The 20,937-nt window shown below is 33.7% G+C and overlaps 1 protein-coding gene across 1 annotated transcript; it reads right to left on the reverse strand.

Annotated features, from left to right (window-relative positions):
* Positions 1-5,628: 5,628 nt before the first annotated feature.
* On the reverse strand, positions 5,629-7,484 carry LOC146926850 (zinc finger protein 10-like). The gene has a single exon (XM_085700296.1). It carries the CDS (start codon positions 6,809-6,811, stop codon positions 5,879-5,881), a length of 933 nt encoding a protein of 310 aa, XP_085556422.1. The 5' UTR covers positions 6,812-7,484; the 3' UTR covers positions 5,629-5,878.
* Positions 7,485-20,937: the final 13,453 nt, after the last annotated feature.

A 20,937-nucleotide genomic window follows, 5' to 3' on the forward strand; every position in this document is an offset into this window, starting at 1 on the left:
TATATTTATTGCTTATCTGTATCCAGTTTTTTAAGTTAAATGCTTATTTATTTTGATAAGGGAGTTAAGTGCTTATTTTAAGATTAAGTTTATTCTCATCAATGTTGTCTTTTTTTATTGGAAAATGCTACTTCTCTAGAAAAATAGCATCAAGAATTTTTCAAGACACAGTTGGCAAATTTTAATTGGATGATTTATTTGTCCACTTCCTATTTTTCAGCCACATCTCCTTGAATTGTGGCAAATAGTGCATTGTGATTGGCTACTCTTTATTCTTGAAGAATTCTTGATGTTATTTTTCTAGAGATATAGCATTGCTCTTTATTCTTGATGTTATTTATTTTGGTTTGTTTAATGTTTGTAATCGTCTATTTGAGACATAAATATGTTCATAATGAAAGTGGGTCTAAGTTAACAAATTGATGCAAGTTAACAAATGTTTTAAAGAAAATTACTAAAATAACCCTCAAGTTATTAGTTTTAAATAATAAAGAAGAATGTTATTTCTATCCAAATAAAAATATACACTTTTGCTAACTTGAACCTTCATATTATTTTTGTTAGTCTAACTTAGTAAACCCTAATAATAATCAACGCAATATATTAACGTCACTCCTTGCACAAGCCTTACAGAGGGACAGGGCCGGCCCAAGGGCCAAGCCACCCAAGCAAGGGCTTTAGGCCTCAAGATTTTGGGTTAAAAGAAAAAGCCTCAAATAAATCAATTTAGCTATAAATTTATAATATATGACATACAAATTAATATTTATCTATCTTAGTTGGTCAATTTTAAGGCCTCAAATTCTTTTGGTTCTAAGTTCAAATCTTGGATTCAACAAAACTTGAATTATTATGTTTTTAATAAGCATTGTGTTATTTTTTTAATTCCAAAAGGTCTCATTATAAAATTTGCTTCAGGTCTCTTGACATGTTGGACCGGCCTTGCAGAGGGAGGCGAAAGAGCAATACATCAACCAATTGTAGCATGCTGAAACATAAATAAGAACTTAGTTTGATTTTCTCAATGAGGACGGAAGAATTTGATCCTGTGTTTTTGAAGACTCGGTCATTATGATCCTTCCAAATCATCCAGACACAAGCAAACCAAATTACTTTGAAGACATAATGTGAACTACGAGGCATTCCCACCATTAAAGAGAATTGAGTGTAATGATCTCGCTGCTGACAAGGATACACCGTAGGTAAACCTATCCAATTTCTCACATGTAATCAAACCATATTGGGAATCTCGCACTCTAAAAAGAGGTGATTAGCTGATTCCGAATCACCTCAACCATAAACACACGCGGTGTCAGTAACCTGAAGAACCCTTTGACGCATCAATATATACAAAAAATTACACCAGAACAAAAGACAAATGAGTAATAAACTGAACCACTATCCTTTTTTAAAGGCTATTTGAATTCTATGTATAAGATACATAACTTCTAATACTAAAATGACAAAAATATCAAACGCAGATAACATAAAAAAACATGTTGATTATCGAAACATATTTTGTAAAAAAGAAAAAAATATTGGCCACCCTCACATTTATAGATCAGAGATTGAAAATATGTAAGTAACCTCGTGATCAAAGGAACCCCATGCAAATATTTTAGGATCTTAGTTGTCACAACTCACAACAATTATAAAGAATAAAATCCTAGACAACACCAACCCCCCAATGTACTGGATCGAATTTCTGTTTCAAAATTCTGATTCTCCAACACAGTGATTAATTTTCTTAATTATATTATATCTATCACAAGCTACATTTTAGTTCAACAGGAAAAATCATTAATTCCCACACAAAAGTTGATGAGGATAATATCTATACTATAGTCCTAAATATATATATTTTTTTTACAATAGTAACCCCTTTCCTAAGTGAAAAGAATAAGGACAGTTTCTTCCCATGTGCAACTCTGCCACTGCACCCCAAAACTTCATTGATTCCTCTCTGATTATATCAGACCTACCCATCTCATTATCCCTAAAGAAGACAAAGTCCACCAACTGCCTTTAAAACCCATCTTACACATATATAGGACCTCGTTTCCCTTACACATACATATCTTCAATATTATACCTCTCATTTTTCACTTTCCTTCAATCATTATATTACTTTCATTGGCCTCAGATTTTTTTAAGTATGGTGGTCTCAAATTTGGAATTAAATAAATATTGGTCGTCATATATTGTTGAAATTGTTTAAAATAAATTTATTAGTAATGTTATTTGAGTTTATATACAAAAAGTAATCTTTTTTTAACAAACCATAATAAAATATATTCTTCAAAAAAATAAAATATATTATTTACAAAAAAAGTATTATGAGAAGCACAAGGTGTGCCTTGCCACAACAAAAAAAAAAGTAATGTTATTTGAATTGTTTGATAAAAAATCAATAATTGAGATTTATTATATTAAGTGTAACTGTGTGCTTTAATTTATAGATTTAAAACAATGTTCTTTATAGATTTTTGTACAATCTCAATTAAAAAAAATGTGAGCAGTCAAATTTTCAACAATTTAGTCTTCAACGAAATGGATGAATATAGTTATCAAAAAAGAAATTTTTTAATTTCCAATCACGTGCAAAATTCAGCAAAAATTAACAAATACTCAAATCGAAAAAATGATTTCCTAACACCCTTTCCCCTTTCATCATTAATATAATCTTTATTTTTTAACATACAAGAGAATTTTGAATGTTGGGTATGTCTAAAGTTTTTCAATATATATGTGTACATGTGATAGCTACGTATGAATGACCATGCTAGAACACAAAACTTCATTTAAGTCAAAAGGGAGTTTCCATCAAATTACTATTTAAGCCTAAGATCATAAAGAAGTACCAGAATGCTCGCCTTGTGTTCTGCAACAATTTATGCATTGAACTTGACAACCTATATGGTTAAATATTAGAGTTCATAGGGGAGTTGGAGTACTCACTTTTCATTGTTTCAACATTCTTTATAATTCATCACTTGTTGTCATCAAGTGAGTAATATAGGGTTTTTTAAACTAGGTCTAATTCTATAAGAGACAATTCTATTCAATAAGTATATCCAACCACCGATGATTCATTATCATGAGGCAAATGTTTTATATATTGGATCCGAGATCGAACATGTGAGACCTTCAAGTTATAGTTTAATTGGTTCAATCGATTCAAGCACAACGAAGTAAATGAAAAATAAATATACAAGTAAAAAAATATTAAAAGAGCTAAAATAAAATAAATATCAAATGGAAGAATTAAATAGTATTTTAACTCGATTAAACTCCGATATAATTTAGATCAACGAGATTGTGATACCATGGAAAGCAAATCAAGTGAATAACAGGTCAGTTTCAACTGCATCCAATTGAACTGGTCAGTTCGGTCTGGTTTTTCAAACATTGATTAACGACAATCCTAATCAACTTGTCATCGAAAACTAAATTTAAGCAAATTTATATAGTAGCTTGTTATGTTTGAGAACTTTTCTCTTCCGCTGGACGCAATTCTATAGGAGACAATTCTATTCGATAAGTATATCCAACAACCGATGAAGCAAATGTTTTATATATTGGATCCGAGATCGAACATGTGAGACCTTCAAGTTATAGTTCAATCGATTCAAGCACAACGAACTGAATGAGAAATAAATATGAGTAAAAAATATTAAAGGAACTAAAATTAAATAAATATCAAATGCAAGAAAATAGTATTTTAACTCGATTAAACTTTTATACAATTTAGTTCAACAAGATTGTGATACCACTGAAATAATATCAACTAAATAATTGGCCGGTTTCTAGTGCATCCGATTGAACTGGTCAGTTCGGTCTGATTTTTCAAACATTGATTAACAGCAACCCTAACCAACTTGTCATCGAGGACAAAATTTAAGCAAATTTAAATAGTATCTTGTTATGTTTGGGAAACTTTTCTCTTCCGCTAGACGCAACAACCGTTGATTCGTTACGTATAAATGTACAATCAACTTGTCATCAAAGACTAAATGTAACCAAATTTAAATAGTATTTTGTTATGTTTGAGAACTTTTCTCTTTTGTTAGACGCAACAACAACCGTTGATTCACTACTTATAAATGTGTACAAGAAGAAGAAACAAAAAGAGTAGTTTATTTTTCAGCTTTCATATAATTCTCACATAAAACACAAGAAAAAACAAAAAATTTGCGTAATCAGCGCCTGTGAGTCTTTGTTAGAATAATTCATATTCTCTTATTGATTATTAAATTGCAAAAAGCATATTATCTTTACCAATTTTTAAAAGGGTTTTGATTCCATAGTAGGTGGCAAGTTTTGGAATGATATAGAAGAAAAGGTAGCGGAAAAAAAGGTGAAAGAGTGAAGTGAAGCTTATGGATTTGAGTGATAGAATAATTACAAAGGAAAAGGGAATCAATGTTGGGATGTATCTGACTTTATGCGGATGTGAAAAGCTCAATCAGTGATTTCTTGAGTTAGTTTAGTTTTCTGTCTGATGGAATGTCAGTGAAGTAGTGGATAGGGAAATGAGCTATCTATTACTAGCTACTACCTCATCACTTTATTCCATGCAATTAACAATTTCTCGCATTCACGCAGTTTATACATCGATATCGGTTGATCAAGAACAAACGTTGAGATTTAAGTTCTATATTTTTGTTTATAATATTCCAATTAAATTCAACATTTTTTTAAACTTTTAATCTTGATCGAACGATCATCGATGTAACTGACTGCATGAAAGATGGATCATGCGGAATAAATATTCTCAGTAATTTAAAACAATTTTTTACTCACGGTACATTCTCTCTCTTTCACTATTTGAAATTCTGAAACAGTGATTAATTTCCACGTTACTTTGATGTGTATATCAGAGGATGATGTCAATTTGAACAAGTACTGTTGTCCACATGCAGAATAATGAACTACAATACAAGGGATTAGTTTTGTTCCAAAATTAGAAGACTAGCTTTCATTTTCTTTTCTCATTGACAATGGAAATAGAAAAGCTCTTCATTGAAATTGTGGTTATGACAAAATAGTAAATGATATTTCTTTGTAGACACAAAATATAAAGATAAGAAACTTACATTTGAAAACCCTAAGTAACTTTTTTTTTTGTTCAAATTGAATATCCTCTAGAAACTGTGCAAACTTATCCTTCTTTCATTATTGAGATTCATTTGAAGGATTTACTTAACATAAAAAAAATGTTTTTTCATATTGATCCATTAGAAATGTAAGAAAACAAAAATAAAATTATGAGATGAAAACAAGAATATATAGTTGTATTATTATATTAAACCTAGCCGGCAATTATTGATGTATTTTCCAAGAAGGATTAACCATGGTTTGAGTTGGAACATCAAAGAAGTATTATGTAGGAGGTTAAATTAGGTTTAATCTCTTAAGAATTTTCCCCTCCTATCAAACAAATCACTAAATATTTGCCAACAAAATATTATGATTGATTTATATTTGATATTTTTATATATATATATATATATATATATATATATATATATATATATATATATATATGATCTTATATTGATGGAAACATCAATTACAATGTCATGATTCAAAATAATTGAAATTTTGGCCACACTATCAAAGAAGAAGTTTACAAAAGCCTGTGTATATAGTTGCAGTAAATGCTATCATGACAAACAACTTTGCAGATATCTGAGGCTGAACCCTCATGAAAAAAAACAAATCAAACATGATGAAAAACTTCCTTGTAAGGTAAAGAAATTAAGAAAGAGTAAACACAAACAACAAACTATGAACATAAGAGAAGAGAAAAATCTATGTTCATTAAGAACAATGAAGGATTTTCTTTATATATAGTATAGATATATATGCTACTTAACTATACCTTGGACCTTGTACCAAGCCTTAACTCCAGATCTACCTCCTCAATTGAATTAGGGTTGAACTCAAACATCTTTGCTTGCATATTTTGTTGTTTATCAAAGGTGCTTGAGTTAGAGAATAATTGATTTGATGAAGAATCTTTTTTCCTCTTCTTGCAATTGAAATCTTCTTCTTTAGTACTCTCAAATTCAACAAGTGGATGAGTTCTACACAAAACCAAATTCAAACTCATAGCTACATCACTTTCGTTGTCGTTTCCCCCTTTACCTCGAAACCTAGAATCTATTATACCTTTGGAGACTTTATGATCAAAATTATCAACAGCAAGTTGAAACTTTGTTGAACATAATATATCATTTCCAGGTAAATTCAGCCATGATTCAGAAGAATTGAAAGGAGAAATTAGGGTTTCATCTCCGAATAAAGCCTTAGAAGCCGACGACGGTGATGAAGTTGAAGATATGAAATGATCAAGATGAGAATTAGGGTTAGTTTTATTATAAACCAAACCACAAGTAGGAGAATTAGGGAATAGGTTATTATTATAAACATTTTGAATAAGTGGCTTTTGAACATGATGAGTAGCGATTTCAAGCTCGTGATGATGGTGATGATGATGATTATGATAAAGAATCTGATCATTTTGTGGTTGTTGTTTGAGTCTTGCTCTATCTTTTCTATGAACATTCATATGTCCACCTAATGCTTGTGCTGACCTAAACTCTCTTCTACAAAAGCTACAAGAATATGATCTTGGTGGCCATATACATCCCCCAAGTGACCCAGCAGCTGCATCTTCAGCAAAAGCTTGTTCTTCCCATGAATCACCATAACAAGAAGAAGAAGGGTTAGTTAGTGAACTAGCAAGATTTGAATTACTCATTGAGTACTTTCTCTTTGTTTGAATCCAACATTGATCCTGTTCCATTGATACAAAGATCACAGACCTAGGTTGATATATATAAGAAAACTAAGATCTTATATATATGAATTAAGAAATCAAAAGCTATATGAAGTTTGTTACTATCTAGGGCTTATAGATATATAGATAAAGGATTGATTAAGAGAGGGTTTTGTTTGTGGAACATGTGTGACATGAAGTGTTAAATACTCTAACTTGCTTGTATTTTGGTGTATGATTAAACCAAACACTTTTGGTGTTTTTTGTGTTTGGTTTTGAAAAAGAGTCAATGAGGGGACACACACTAACTTGCCCTTCTTTTCTGCATTTTTTTCTTAGTGAAGAGGGGAAGAAAGATAAGCAAAAGCAGCCATGTATTTGAAAAATAGTGATGTGGGGCCCACAAATGTCTTACATATAATAACATAAGATGTGAGGTGGGGGTGGATATAGTACAACAATACTGACTTAACTCAAAAATCTGACTGCAATTTCCTCAGACTTTGAGATCCAGCAATGTGTTGTCCTTTTTTTTTGTTGAGAAAATAATGTCCTTTGGTTTTAATTTTATTGTACAATAGAACATATAGGGTTTTCATGTGTCCTTTTATATCGAATAATAATAATAATAAAATAATACTTATAATAATGATACTAGTAGTACATATTTATATATATACATAGGTGGTAACGATCAATCCATATATGTGTATGACGTACTTGATAATATACGCTGAATTTGTGGTCGTAGAAGAATCAAGATGTTTGGTCTCTGCAAACATAGATTAGTGAGAGACAAGTAACTTTAATTCTGATTGGTTTTCGAAGGAGTATATATGTGTTGTGATATTAAAGGAGGAGGTCTTGAGTTCAATCTATATGTATAATAAACTTCTATCATCTAACAAATTACTAATTTCCCAATAATAAAACTTTTGCTAGTGATTATCATTTTTATTAATGGTGTGTTGAACCTCCTGCTACTAGCAAATCTTTCTCTCATAAAAAATAAAAAAATAAAAATTAACTTTTGATTGCGATTGTTATTGTTATGAATTGTGTGTTGAATCTTTGGAGTGTATCTCTAAGGCGATATCTTGTGATAGGCGAGGTCTTGGATGATGCATGTTTATGTATTTTATTTTTGGTTCCCACTTTTTACAATAGGTTTGCTTCATTTCTTCCTTGTGATTGATGTTGTAATCTTGTATTTCTCTATATTCATTTAGAGTAACCTTGGAGGAGTAGGGTTGTTAGTCTGGGTGGGAGGGTTGTTCTCGTTAACTTCGTTCTCAATTCTATTCCTATCTTCTACCTATCTTTCATGAAGATCCGTGTTAAGGTCTAGAAATGTATTGTTCGGCTCCAAAGACAATTCATGTGGGAAGGGTCAATGGGGGTAGCAATATCTCTTGGGTTTGAGAGGATGTGTGTTTAGGCCTAAGTCGAAGGGGATTTGAGGATTAGAGATCTAAGATTGGTTAATCAGGCCATGTTGGGGGGAAATGGCGGGGGAGACTCCTCTCAGGTGGAATGGGGTCTTTGGCAGGATATCATATATGCTAGGTTTGGGAATAATCAGGTGTTGTCTCCTCATGGAGGGCGGACGGTGGTTTGTAGATTGTCTCTCCATGATGAAAAGGTGTTTTTCTTTCTTCAAGGAGGTATGCATGCGATCTCATAGTGGTTTTCTCAAAGAGTTAAATTTTTATGTGATGGTCGCACAACCTCCTTTTGGGATGATGTCTAGGTTGGGAGGTTCCAATTAGGGTTTGGTTTCCTAGGTTGTATCAGGTCTCGGCTCATACGTCATATTCGATGCGGGGTATTGGTTCTTGGGTCGTAGGGATGTGGGGGTGGATCTGAGACTGTTAACAGTCTGTTTTTCGCTAGGATTATTTTATTTATTTGTTTATGATATGTGTTTATATGTGCTTATTTGCTTATGTGTGTATTTGATTTGGGGGCTAGTGGATCTTTAGCCTATAAGGATATTTTAGTCATTTTAGAACTAAGGGTATTTTGGTCATTTGGCGAGTAAGGGTGAATTAGTAATTTTGGGAAGGTTATTTTTAGTACTTTAGTGAGAATAGTTATTGTTACTAAGTTACTAGTGAGTTGGGATAATTATTTCAAGATGATAATTATTCAATGTTTTAGCGTGTTAATGAGTAGTAACTTTTTAGAATTTGTTAGTGAGAGTTTTATGCCAATTGTGAATATCAGTAACCTAACCCATCAGGGAGTAGTATATATGCTTAACTCATGAAGGAAAATTAGGGTTAGAAACATTCACATTCTCATAACAAAAGTTAGAGTGGCTAGAGAGAGAAAGTAGAAAGATAAAGAGAATGATAGAAGAATAGAAGATGAAGAACTTGGAGAAGAGGAATGCTAGAGATTAGGAGGTAGAAGAGGAGAGTGAAGCCATAGCTAGAAGATTTTGAAGGTTTAAGGTAAGGGGATAGTTCTATTTCATCAAATAAGCTATAATATTCTTTTTCTACTTATGGGTCATAAGTGCTTTTGTGTGAATAATGATTTTTACGATTTTTTATGTTGCTTTTCGTGCTCCTAATTGATGTGTAATTATGGGTATGTTGAATTTTATGGAATTGGGGTATTTATACGTTCAAGTTCATAGTTGATGTTTGAAATAAGTTGTTTTCGTGATTTTTGCTCAATTAAGTGTAAACCATGAAATTGCAAGTGATTATTGTTCAAACAAGTTTCAAATCACTTGATATATGATTATATATGTTTTTATTATCTTGGGGTTTGAATTGTTGGTGTTGTTTGAGAAAGATGAATGAAATTGTGAAAATATGAGTTTTTGGTGAAAAATGAGTTTGATGTTGAATTTGTGACGAAATGATGTTATGAATCCCTTAGGCGCCGTTCCTGACGGTTCCTTCTCTTTGCGGGTGCAGCTACACCTATTGTGTAAATCCCTCTTCGTCCTAACCTCCGGCCTGTGATGAGTCGTCCACTTATCTTTTCATCTATTCCCTTTATTTTTGCGGCAACTTTCTCCCTCTCCCCTCCGCCGGCAGTCCTCTTTCGGGAGTTATCGTGCTGTGTCTCGGCTTGCAGTTCTCTGTTTCCTATTTCAAGTTTTAGGAGGCATCTCTTCGCCACGTAGATGTGAGAACCTACAAGGCGACCATAACAGTGTTGGCGTCCTTCGGCAATCGGATATTCCGCTGGTTCATCGTGGCGGATACGGTGGCAGAGGCGTCTGTCGTGCTCCGAATTTGAGTAGTTGTGGAGCACATTACGACTCTGGTGGCGGTTTTCAGAGACCGAAGAAACTCCCGTTGTATTCCCCGTGGGAGTTTCCCCAGAGACTCCACCTTGATTTCTCTCTACACTTTCGAGCCGATCATTGTGCTGTTGGGGTAGGCTCACCAGGTTCACCAATAATTCATCTGTTCCGAACGACGGTGAAACTTGAGGAGACGGTGGCAGAGGAGGAGCGTCCTCATCCTGCGGAGGAGACGGAGGGAGAATCGTTGTGTCTGACGCGGTTGTAACGCAGGCATCAGTTGTAATACCGAGGATAACGTCATCTTCCTCAGGATTCACCGGTTCGAGAATCATAACCGTTTAAATTTAGAGAATTTGAGTCGTTGAACACGGTGCTTGAGAGGTGGAGGAACGGTTCACATCGGTTATCCTGCGAGTTCCAGCCATTATTTCGGAGAGAGGAGCAGTAACTGTTAACTGTTGCGGTGGAGGAACGTGTAATTGAAAACGGTTACGACGGAGATGCACGTAACCGAAAACAGTTACAGTGGAGGATCGTTGGACCGTGGCAGTTAGCGAACGATCCCCTCCTTCTAGCACCAAATCATCTGTCCGGTGAGAACGGTGGAGTGGAAACGGCGATAGAGAATGCTTCGGTGTGACTGTAACAGCTTTCGGCACGGCGGCGATGAGTTTTCGCGGTAGAACGAAAGGTGCCTACATGCATGTTTGCACTCAGACGCTCAAATCAGTAGTGGAACTGAGAAAGAGTGTGTAAGAAGTGTTGTGAAAAGTGATGTATACCTTGAGGGTGAAGCAAGTTTACCCTTATATAGGTGCTCGTTGGTCATAACCGTCACCGGGTTATGCGGCGTGTGATTAGGGACGGAGCAGGACACGTGTAGGGTGATCCTTGCGTGAAGGCGCACTCCTATGTGGTATGGTGCACGCAAGCTGGCGTGCTCTCTTAAGTGCGGAGTCTTAATGTGGTGTAAGTCCGGCTACGTGTCGGTGTGTGGTTGGTCTTCTGACCGGTCCAGAACACTACATAACATCGATAATTTTCTTTGTTCATTTCTTATTCTATTAAGAAATTTATTTGTTCATCGAGAATGTAAATCAATTAATTTTTTATTCAAAATTAAATAACAGAAATACTCCATCATTCAATCCAACAAAAGTTTGCAGTAAGGGGAAAACGTTAAGGGATGTATTAATTTCTTGCATAATGCTTTGTATTTTGAAATTACTTTCTCAATAAAAGACGAAAGCAAAAATATTTCTTTCTTGCCATAAACCTACTCCATCATTCAATCCCTTGCACACCAAAATTTCTCCATACAACATCCATCACAAAGGAACTCATTCCAAAGCAACACATCTTATTCATCCGCACAAACATCAACACCTCTTGCTTAAACCTAAGTTGTTACCCTGATTATGGTAATTTTAAGTCATCATTTGTATTGGTTATAATAGTTTTAATAGTTTTTACCAATTAGGTAGTATATGAAATTGTTTGGTCGTGAAACTCATGAGAATTTTCTTCGCAACATATAGCATTGCTCTAATTTCTTTTATAAAAAATAAAAAAAATTCTAGTTGTTTATAACTCTATTACTAGAAATGCAGGGTTAAAAGTAACAATGTTGAAGTTTGTTATAATTCCAGTCATTTTTAAAACAATTTATTTTATGAAAAAAAAAAAATCTAGTTGTTTATAACTCTGTTACTAGAAATGCAGGGTTAAAAGTAACAATATTGAATTTTGTTATAATTCCAGTCATTTTTTAAAAAAATTCTTTTATAAAAAAAAAAAAATTCTAGTTGTTTATAACACTATTACTAGAAATGCAGGGTTAAAAGTAACAATGTTGAAGTTAATAGAGATTCCAGTCATTTTTAAAACAGGCACAACATTTAAACTTTTCATGTTAATTGCAAAATTCCACTGCGTCCATAGGTGTTATAAGTCAGCTATCTAAATAACCGACAACTTAGAGTATTTCACGACATCAACTTAATCCTTTTCTTTTTAACACGACTATATCACTCCAACTAGTTCTAAATGAGGGTCTTTCTGTCCCCTATTTGCACTAAATAAGTAGTGATATTTGATTTGTCAAAAGTAGTGATATTTGAACAACTCATTTTAGACAACTTATGTGACAACCTCTTTTTTCTCTCTTTTCATTGGTCAAAAACAATGGAGAGAGAAAAAGGAAGAGAGAGAATAAGAGTATAATGTGAGTATGAGAGAGAAAGTTGTCAAAAGGTTGTCACAAAGTGGTTGTACAAATCTCATTTCTCGCACTAAATTCAAATACCACCTAATATTCCTTCGTAACTTTATACAAAGTAAATCTCAAACTTGTTGATATAATTTTATCAAAATTTGCAAATTAATCCCTATAAATCTTTAAAAAAATGTAAATTGATCTTTATAATTTTTCATAATTTATACATTGGTCCCGATTTTTCATATTTAATGATGGTCCTCAACTTTTTTGAGATTTAATAAAAATATTACAACAAAGTTTAAGGATGAATAACATTTTAGTGAAAAAAAGAATGAATAATATTTTTATTCTTTCCAAATAAAAAAATGGCTTAATAGTAGTTTTAGCCCCCTAACTTTCCCAAAGTTGCGATTTTGGCCCCCTAAGAAAAAAAACTACAAAACCGCCCCCTAAGTTTTGCGCATGTGGCAGTTTTGGCCCCAAAGGCCAATTTTGACTCGGTCTACGCTGACGTGACACCCTAAGTGAGGTGCCACGTGTTATTTTTTTATTTTTTTTTTGTCTTGGGGGCCAAAACTGCTACAGTTACAAAACTTAAGGGGCGATTTTGTAGTTTTTTTTAGGGGGTTAAAATCGCAACTTCGTGAAAGTTAGGGGGCAAAAACTGCTATTAAACCTAAAAAAAAAAAAAAAAAGCATTATAAATGAAGGGAATTCATGATTGAAGCATTTGAATTGATTTTCTTTTCAATATTATTATTATTAGAAACTTTATTAGAGTCCAACCGAACATTGTAGTGAAAACACTTTACCCATCTTCTATGATGGGTTGTAGAGACTCCACCATATCATTTGCTAGAAAATTGAACTATACAAAAATAGTACAAAATCCATATAACAACACTGTTACAATGGAGCCACAACAGTTGGCCGATCGATCCAGAGATTACAAATCAAGCAAAATGAACTAGACTGTTACAACAGGATCAAAATTAGACTAATTGGGAATACCATAAAATGAATTGATTAAGATTCTAACTTTCTTGGAATTTCTAATTACTCCGTTCAAACACGCTATATGTTTTCTAATGCATCAAACAACACATGTCAATCGGTAAGACATAACTCAACTTTCACTGAGGTTCAAATCCGAGATCTCATGGTTGTGTTTGCAAGATTTATGTCGTGTTTGTCACTTCTTTTTCAGACAAAAAGAAAAGAACTCGTCTCAATAGGATATATATCTAGCTGATGCTTGAGATATTTCAAAAAAAAGAAAAGAAAAAGAACTCGCCTCAATAGGATACATATGACCAAACGAAAATGAAGCTATATATCGACAAAATCCCAATTTTTCTTCGGAAAAAAAACAACAAAATCTCAATTTTCTTCTTCTAATGTCATCATTGACAAAGTTGGTCATCTAATTTGCATTAGATTGCAGTAACATTTTATATATATGAAGCTATATATATGATGAGTAATTTCCTAAAAAAAATATATATGATGAGTAATTATTGTTAAGTGTTTAATTGTATGTTGCTTTAATCATCAGTACCTTATTAATTAATTAATTAATTAATTAAATAATGAAAAGAAAACAAAACAAGAGAGATTTCGTGAGGAGCAGCATCACCATGTGATTTATAATCCTACTTAATTTTTGTGATTGTGATTTATAACATTATGCCTTTTTCTCTGTGTATATTGGATACATGTTTTTTTTTTTTTTCAAAGTGATTGTGAAAAATAAAATTCTTAAAAGTGACGGTTTTTACACAAACAATGCTTGAAAGTGACCTTATTTCTTAATTTTCATCTTGAATAAAATATTAATTGGCTACCACATGCTATCTAATTACGTCTAAAAATGTATCAATGAAACATATAGTTTTAATGAAATTCTGTCGGCTTGGTAAACTATCTTAATTAAGTATATCTTATTTTTTTGGGTTAATTATGTTTTTGGTCCCTACAAAATTGCGACCTTGTAAGTTTAGTCCTTACTTAATTTTAATAGCATTTTTAGTCCCTACAAAAAATTTCTGCACTCAATATTAGTCCTTACTCAATCCAAATTTGTTTAATTTATGCTTAAACTCTTAAGTTTTTCAACAATTTTTTACAGGCGTGTTAACAACGTTATTAAAAGGTCCTCCGAAAAAAATATCGCAAAAATTTGATTTCTACGTCCATATTTTTGTTACTTATATCTTAAACTTTTGTAATTTTAAAAAATTCATATTTAATTTATTTCATGTTAAAAAATTATAGATTTTAGTAAATGAACCTTTCATAGTGTTCTAAACTTGTATAAAAAGAATCGTTAAAAAATTTAAGAGTTTAAGGATAATTAAACAAAATTTATTTTAGCAGGGACTAAAATTATAAGTAAATTTTTTTTGTAGGGATTAAAAAAGCTATTAAAATTAAGTAAGGACTAAACTTAGAAGGTCGCCATTTTATAGGGACCAAAAACATATTTAACCCTATTTTTTTTGAAGGAAATTAAGTATATCTTATTATTTATCGATTTAATAAAACAATATCAAGACAAATTTAGATGCAACCAAAACTTTATAATAATGCAAGTTTGCATTATACGTGCGCCTTTGATAGTGTTGCTGTTAGTAAACGTTACAAGCAAATTAAATAGCATGCAATGCCAAGAAGACAACACTAGAGAATTCGAAGTATATGGAAAATGACTAATTTTCTTAATATTTGTTATCATGTCATAGTCATAATTAATAAATTTCCTTAAAAAAAGTCATAATTAATAATCCAACTTGATCCACGGGCACACCATTTTTCAATCCTCGTGAGACGACATTAATTGAAGAATTATACTAGCTACTTGCTAGTTTGAGCTTTGTTAAGTTTGTTTGAGTTCACATTAATTATTTTGCTATCACACTCTATTCTGCACTGATTTTACATTTTCAATGGTTGTTTTTGTGTCTATCTTATTATAGTTTGAGTTTGCTTGTTTTGATATTGTTTTTAATTTTACATTTTAGTGTTTATTCCCTTGGTATTTTTTACGAACATAGAATTCCTGTGTATAATATTGATGAAAGTAGAACCCAGCATTGAAAATCATTATAGTACGGAAACCAACATTGTTAAAAAAGAAAATTGAAAATTTATATTAAAAAATGTAAATTATCAAAATATCCATTTTTTTTTAGGGATAAATAATCCATTTTTTTAAGAAGCTAAATTAACCCATCTAAGTTAAACATGGCAACAAAATCCGCCCCCGTCCCGAATTTAACGGAAAAAACCGATTTAACTGGGTGCGGGTGTGGGGGAAATGCGGATTTTTAGTACGGGGTCGGGGCCGGGGGATGCTTACACCCGCCCCGCATCAACCCCCGCCCCGCACCCGTTTTTTGAAATTTACTTTATTAAATTTTATAATCTTATTTCCAAAAGCACCAACCTATTTTAATATATTATTACTCTTTAGAAACATGTTTATTATAATTATTTTGTTCCTTTGAAAAAAGTTTATTAGATCTTTAATTATTAATATAATTATCGTTTTTGGTTGCTATGAAAAAATGAAAAATTATGCATTTTTTAAATATTTTATAAAAAATATAGTTTTCGCGGGTGGGGGCGGGACCAGGAGACCCGTCCCATTGGGGGCGGGGTTGGTGTTCAATTTTTACCCCCACTATGGTTTGGGGACGTGGGCGGGTGCATGGAAGTGGGGGCGGGGACGAGGATGCTTAAACCCGCCCCCGATCCGCCCCGTTGCCATGTCTAAATTTTAAATTGACACTAGAGAATCGAATTTGAGATATTGAGGAGGTGCATACTCTTAGGTCTCAAGCCAACACTACCGGACCAATCCAAATGGATTTCAAATATACATTCATTTAAGTGATTATTTTAAAGAAAAGTTTTGTTTATTGATAAAAACTAGTAGTAGTCTTGCTAACTCATTTCTTCATATTTTTAAATGAGAGTAAGTTATCAGCTATATATATATATATACATACATACATACATACAGTGGCGGATCTTCTTGGGAGCCCATGGTAGCCATGGCTGTAATATCCCGCTCGTCAGCTAATGGAATTATCAGTCAAATGTATCAGAGGTTAAGTAATGAGGAATGTTAAGTATGATGGAAGATATTATTATGTAATATCACTCAAGTATGGACTTATGTATCAGTGCCGAGTCAGACGCGACTAAGACCAAGGGTATTTTGGGTATTTGCACGCAAGGGGCATATAAGCAAGTTTGAACCCAAAATATTCATTTTCCACTCCACTTTCTCTCTCTAGGTTTTTGGGAAAACATTTCTCTCTTCCTTCTCTCTAAGAATCGCCCTCCCTCTCCTCTCTAAGGCATCCAAACTTCTTCAATACATGATCAAGCATGGCTTAGCAAGCAAGAAACAAGTGAAAGAAGGGATTTAAGCATGGTTTGGGTCGAAAGTCAAGAATCAAGAATGAAGAGGAATCTAGGGTTTGAGCTTGGAACTTGAAGGAAAGCAAGCAAACATGAATAGGTGAGTTCCATAGATAGTTTACCTACCTTTGGTTGTGTAAATTCATGTTAGAAAGGATTGATTTATGTTTTTGAGGGATTTAGGACCCTAATGTTCTCCTGATCAATTCTTGTCAATTACTTGTTAGTTTGCCATGAAATATGTTTATAAATGTATATATATGTTGCTGGATGATTATGGTGCATTGCAGGATCAAACTGGACAAGTTTTGGGTAAAAACTGGAAAATTTGTACCACAGACCCGAAGAACTACGCTATTAGCGAAATCCACGCTAATAGCGAAATTCTTCAGGCATGCCACGCTTCAGGGGCGCTATTAGCGCAGACCTCTGGACCAGCCAACATGCTTTTTGGCTGTTGGCTCAGTGTGGGGTCGGTGGTGCGTTCCGATGCTTTTCTTTCAACATTTTACAACTTTATAACACCAAAACAACATCTAGGCAATGCACATAACATCAAACGATTCTTGAAATGAAAATCATGGCAAACCTAATAAGAATGACAAGAGTGAATCAAGAGAGTTTAAGCCGATATTACTCGGGTAGCTATGAAATAAGAAAAGGGCATGAATGTAGAGCCTCAACATAGTGTTGAGAACTAGCAAGATAGCATGAACTATAAGTATGGCAAGTATAGGATATGGATCCCTAGAATGATAAGACGCGAAGTGTAATCTTCGCATATGATCAAGTATGATTTAGCAAGTAAGTAAGCCGTGGATTGACTAGTTAATCTCTCCACCATGAATAGGTATGTATATGAACAAGTAAGAGTTTACCACTAATCGGTTCGATTAAGGTTCCGAGGTAAACAATCAAGTATGTACATGTTTAACTTATGTATACGACAAGACCATGACTTAATATGTGTAGGTGACATGTCTCTTGCTATCCACATCAGGGGGATACAAGGGGTTCTCATGATGAGAACGATTCAAGCCGTAAGGGACCCGCATGTCACTAAGTAAACAAGACGTAGGTGTTCGTGTCTCTTGTTATCCACGCCAGGGGGATACGGGAGGTTCTCGACCAAAGGGGAACAGTTCAAGCCGCAAGGGACCCGCACGACACCGAGGGAGTCCGATGTACGTACATCGGTCATGTATGGGATTGATCTCGGGGTTACTCCACCCGGGGCTATCCGTAAAATGAATCAAGATAATAACTGTTTGTTCAACGCTAACCAATGAATGAACTTAGATACGTTTATGTATGATATGATTATGATTATGTTATGTTCATGATTATGCAAGAGTGAATCCATGCAAGTTTATGTTTAAGAATAAGAGCATTAGATGCTACATGACAAGTACAAGGCATGGATTAGAGCAAGTAAAGAACATGATACCGATGACGATCTTAGGTTTCCCCTAATCGTCCGGTTTAGATTAGTGTCATGATATGTTATGTTTAGGCCTCGATACGTAGAGCGTATTCTTGGCAATGCGGTCTAGGTTCCCTCAACCACCATGACACGTATAGGAAGTGAAGTCTATAACAAGTTAAGTTATGATTATGACGGCTCTAGTATGCACTACCGTCTAAGTATGCAAGTCCCCACACACGTATAATCAACCGTCAGGTTGTAATGTAGACACGTGGTGACCGTAGGTTTCCCCTTGAGGTTGCCTATAGCCTAGGATTTAGGGGAACTCACTGAGACATTATGTCTCATCCCAATCCTTATTTGTTTCAGATAAGCAGGATGTTATGCATGTTCGGAGCCGGATGGATATTACTTCAAGGGTTCGTTCGTAAAGCTGCGGGACGATATGGACATCAAGGATGTATTTTTATGTATGGATGAGTTGTATTGTATTATGATTTATACGAACGTGACTTGATGTAAATATTATTCATTCGTAAAATTTTATGTTGTATATTTTAATGTATCCAGTACTAATATTAACGCATGTGCCAGACTTTCTAGATACGTCTGGTATGGGTGTTACAATGGCTCCCCCCAGATCTAATATAAATACCATATTACACAAATACTATCAGAAGTTGTGCTTGTGTCGCAGCGGAAATTGAAGTTGTTTTGCGTTATTTGGTCGTGAGCGTTATTTGGTCGTGAGTTCGACCCCTTCCATCTCTTTTTTCTTCTTCATATTTTTATTTTATTTTAATTTCACAAAAAATGGCCATGCTGGACTCGAACCGTTGATCAAAAGGTGGTATCCATGCACTATGAACTAACACACCACATATCATCTTGTTTCTATTATGTGAAAAAACTTATATATATATGTAACAAATATTTGGCTCCCCCCAAATATTTTGTCAAGATCCGCCACTGCATATATATATATAGAAAATAAGAAAAAGTGTATTATATTCTAAACCATATAAAAATTGTGGAAGAAGAGGAAATTATATCAACATTTTTTACAAAAAACTATTCTGATAGTTATCCATCATGTTTAGGCAGTAAAGTAAATCTGTATTCCTATGAGTTAGACATTTGTATGTATATTCTTTTTAGACAATCAATGAATTAGAAGCTCATTTTAATCAGTTAATTTGTATATCTTTTTATGATATTAGAGCATAGAGACCCCTCAGATTAATTGATCTTTGGACCGGATACTAAATTTTCAAAAAAGAAAAAATATTAATGAAGTTATCTCAGATTCACAATCAGCTTTTGTAAGTATAGACGCCCTCTTGACAGCTTTTTAAATACAATTGAATTGGTGGATAAAGCAAAAAAGAGAAAAAGAAATCAATCTTGTTCAAACTGGAATTTGAAGAGGCTTATGCCGCCTAGGTTGAGTGTGTATCTTATAGTTCTTGGTGAAAAACATTGGGTTTTGTTAGAAGTGGCGGAAGTGGATAGCAGAATACCTCCCAACAAGCATCAGTATTGGCACACTACAGGATACTTGACCTGTAGTGACAGAAAAAGTTCATCACTATAAGGTTCATTTATGTAGCTAAGTTTAATTTATCTAGAGCAGTGGCGGAGCCACTCATGGGATAGGGTGGATCACGGTCCACCAAAACCCTTTAAAAATCATTTTTAATAGTTATATATACACATATTAGAGAATAAATTTATGTTATATATAAAATATGTTGCGGCTGAAACCATAACTAACTATATAGTGTGTTCTATCTAAAATCAAGTGATCCCAATACATTTATGTTTCTGGCTTGAATCCCTTCGGTAATTTCTTTTAGTTTCTTGTGTTTTTGTTAAAAATTATTAAAGAAACCTTAAAGGAGGTTCGTACCGGTGCAAGTGCAAGCTTAGAGACTAAAAGTTTTCTTAACCACCACGGCGACAACCTTTAATTTGTTTCAAATTGATTTTAATTATATTATATATTTGAAATTATATCTCCCATCACAACTGTCTCTCTGGATTTCATTGTAGGGCTGCCTTCCTTCCAAAATCACAGTCATCTTTGTCGTAGTTGATCGCCTCTTGAAAGTGGCTCATTTTGGCATGCTTCCCACACATTTCACAGCAGCAAAGGTAGCGAAATTATTTACCAAAATGATTTGTTGTGTACATGGGATGCCTAAGAGTATGGTCTCAGATCGAGAACCAATTTTTATGAGCAAATTCTGGCAGGGCCTCTTCCTGCTAAGCAGTACAAAACTGCAAATGTCATCGGCCTATCACCCACAAAGTGATGGACAAACTGAAATTGTTAACAAAGCTATGCAATAGTACCTTCCGTGTTTTGTTCATCACCAACCAAAACAGTGGGGAAAATTTCTCCCTTGGGTGGAATGGCACTATAACACCACTACACATGACGCAACTGGATTTTCACCCTTCCAAGTGGTATTCTAAAAACCTCCTCAAACATTGCAGCAATACGTAGAGGGGTCTAGCACAACTGAGGCAGTGCAAACTGCAAACTGATCCATTTGAACTCACACACAGTTAAACTAATGACTTATTTGTGCAAACTGTTACCTTTGAAGTCTAATATTCATTTCTTGTTCTTCTCTCATTGTCACCCATCTATGGGGTGTGTTTTAGTTTAGAATTTAACTTCATATGCTATTACTTGTTTTTTATCAAAGGGGAAGAAAATAATAAGCATATTACAAACTAAATCACCAAAAATTGACCTGAATACTTAGCATCTTCTGCTCGTTGCACAATAAGTCTAAGAGTCTTCG

The sequence above is a fragment of the Medicago sativa genome, chromosome 4 (assembly GCF_051527215.1).
Source record: "Medicago sativa cultivar Bolivia chromosome 4, Bolivia_mono, whole genome shotgun sequence".
NCBI classification, from domain to species: Eukaryota; Viridiplantae; Streptophyta; class Magnoliopsida; order Fabales; family Fabaceae; genus Medicago; species Medicago sativa.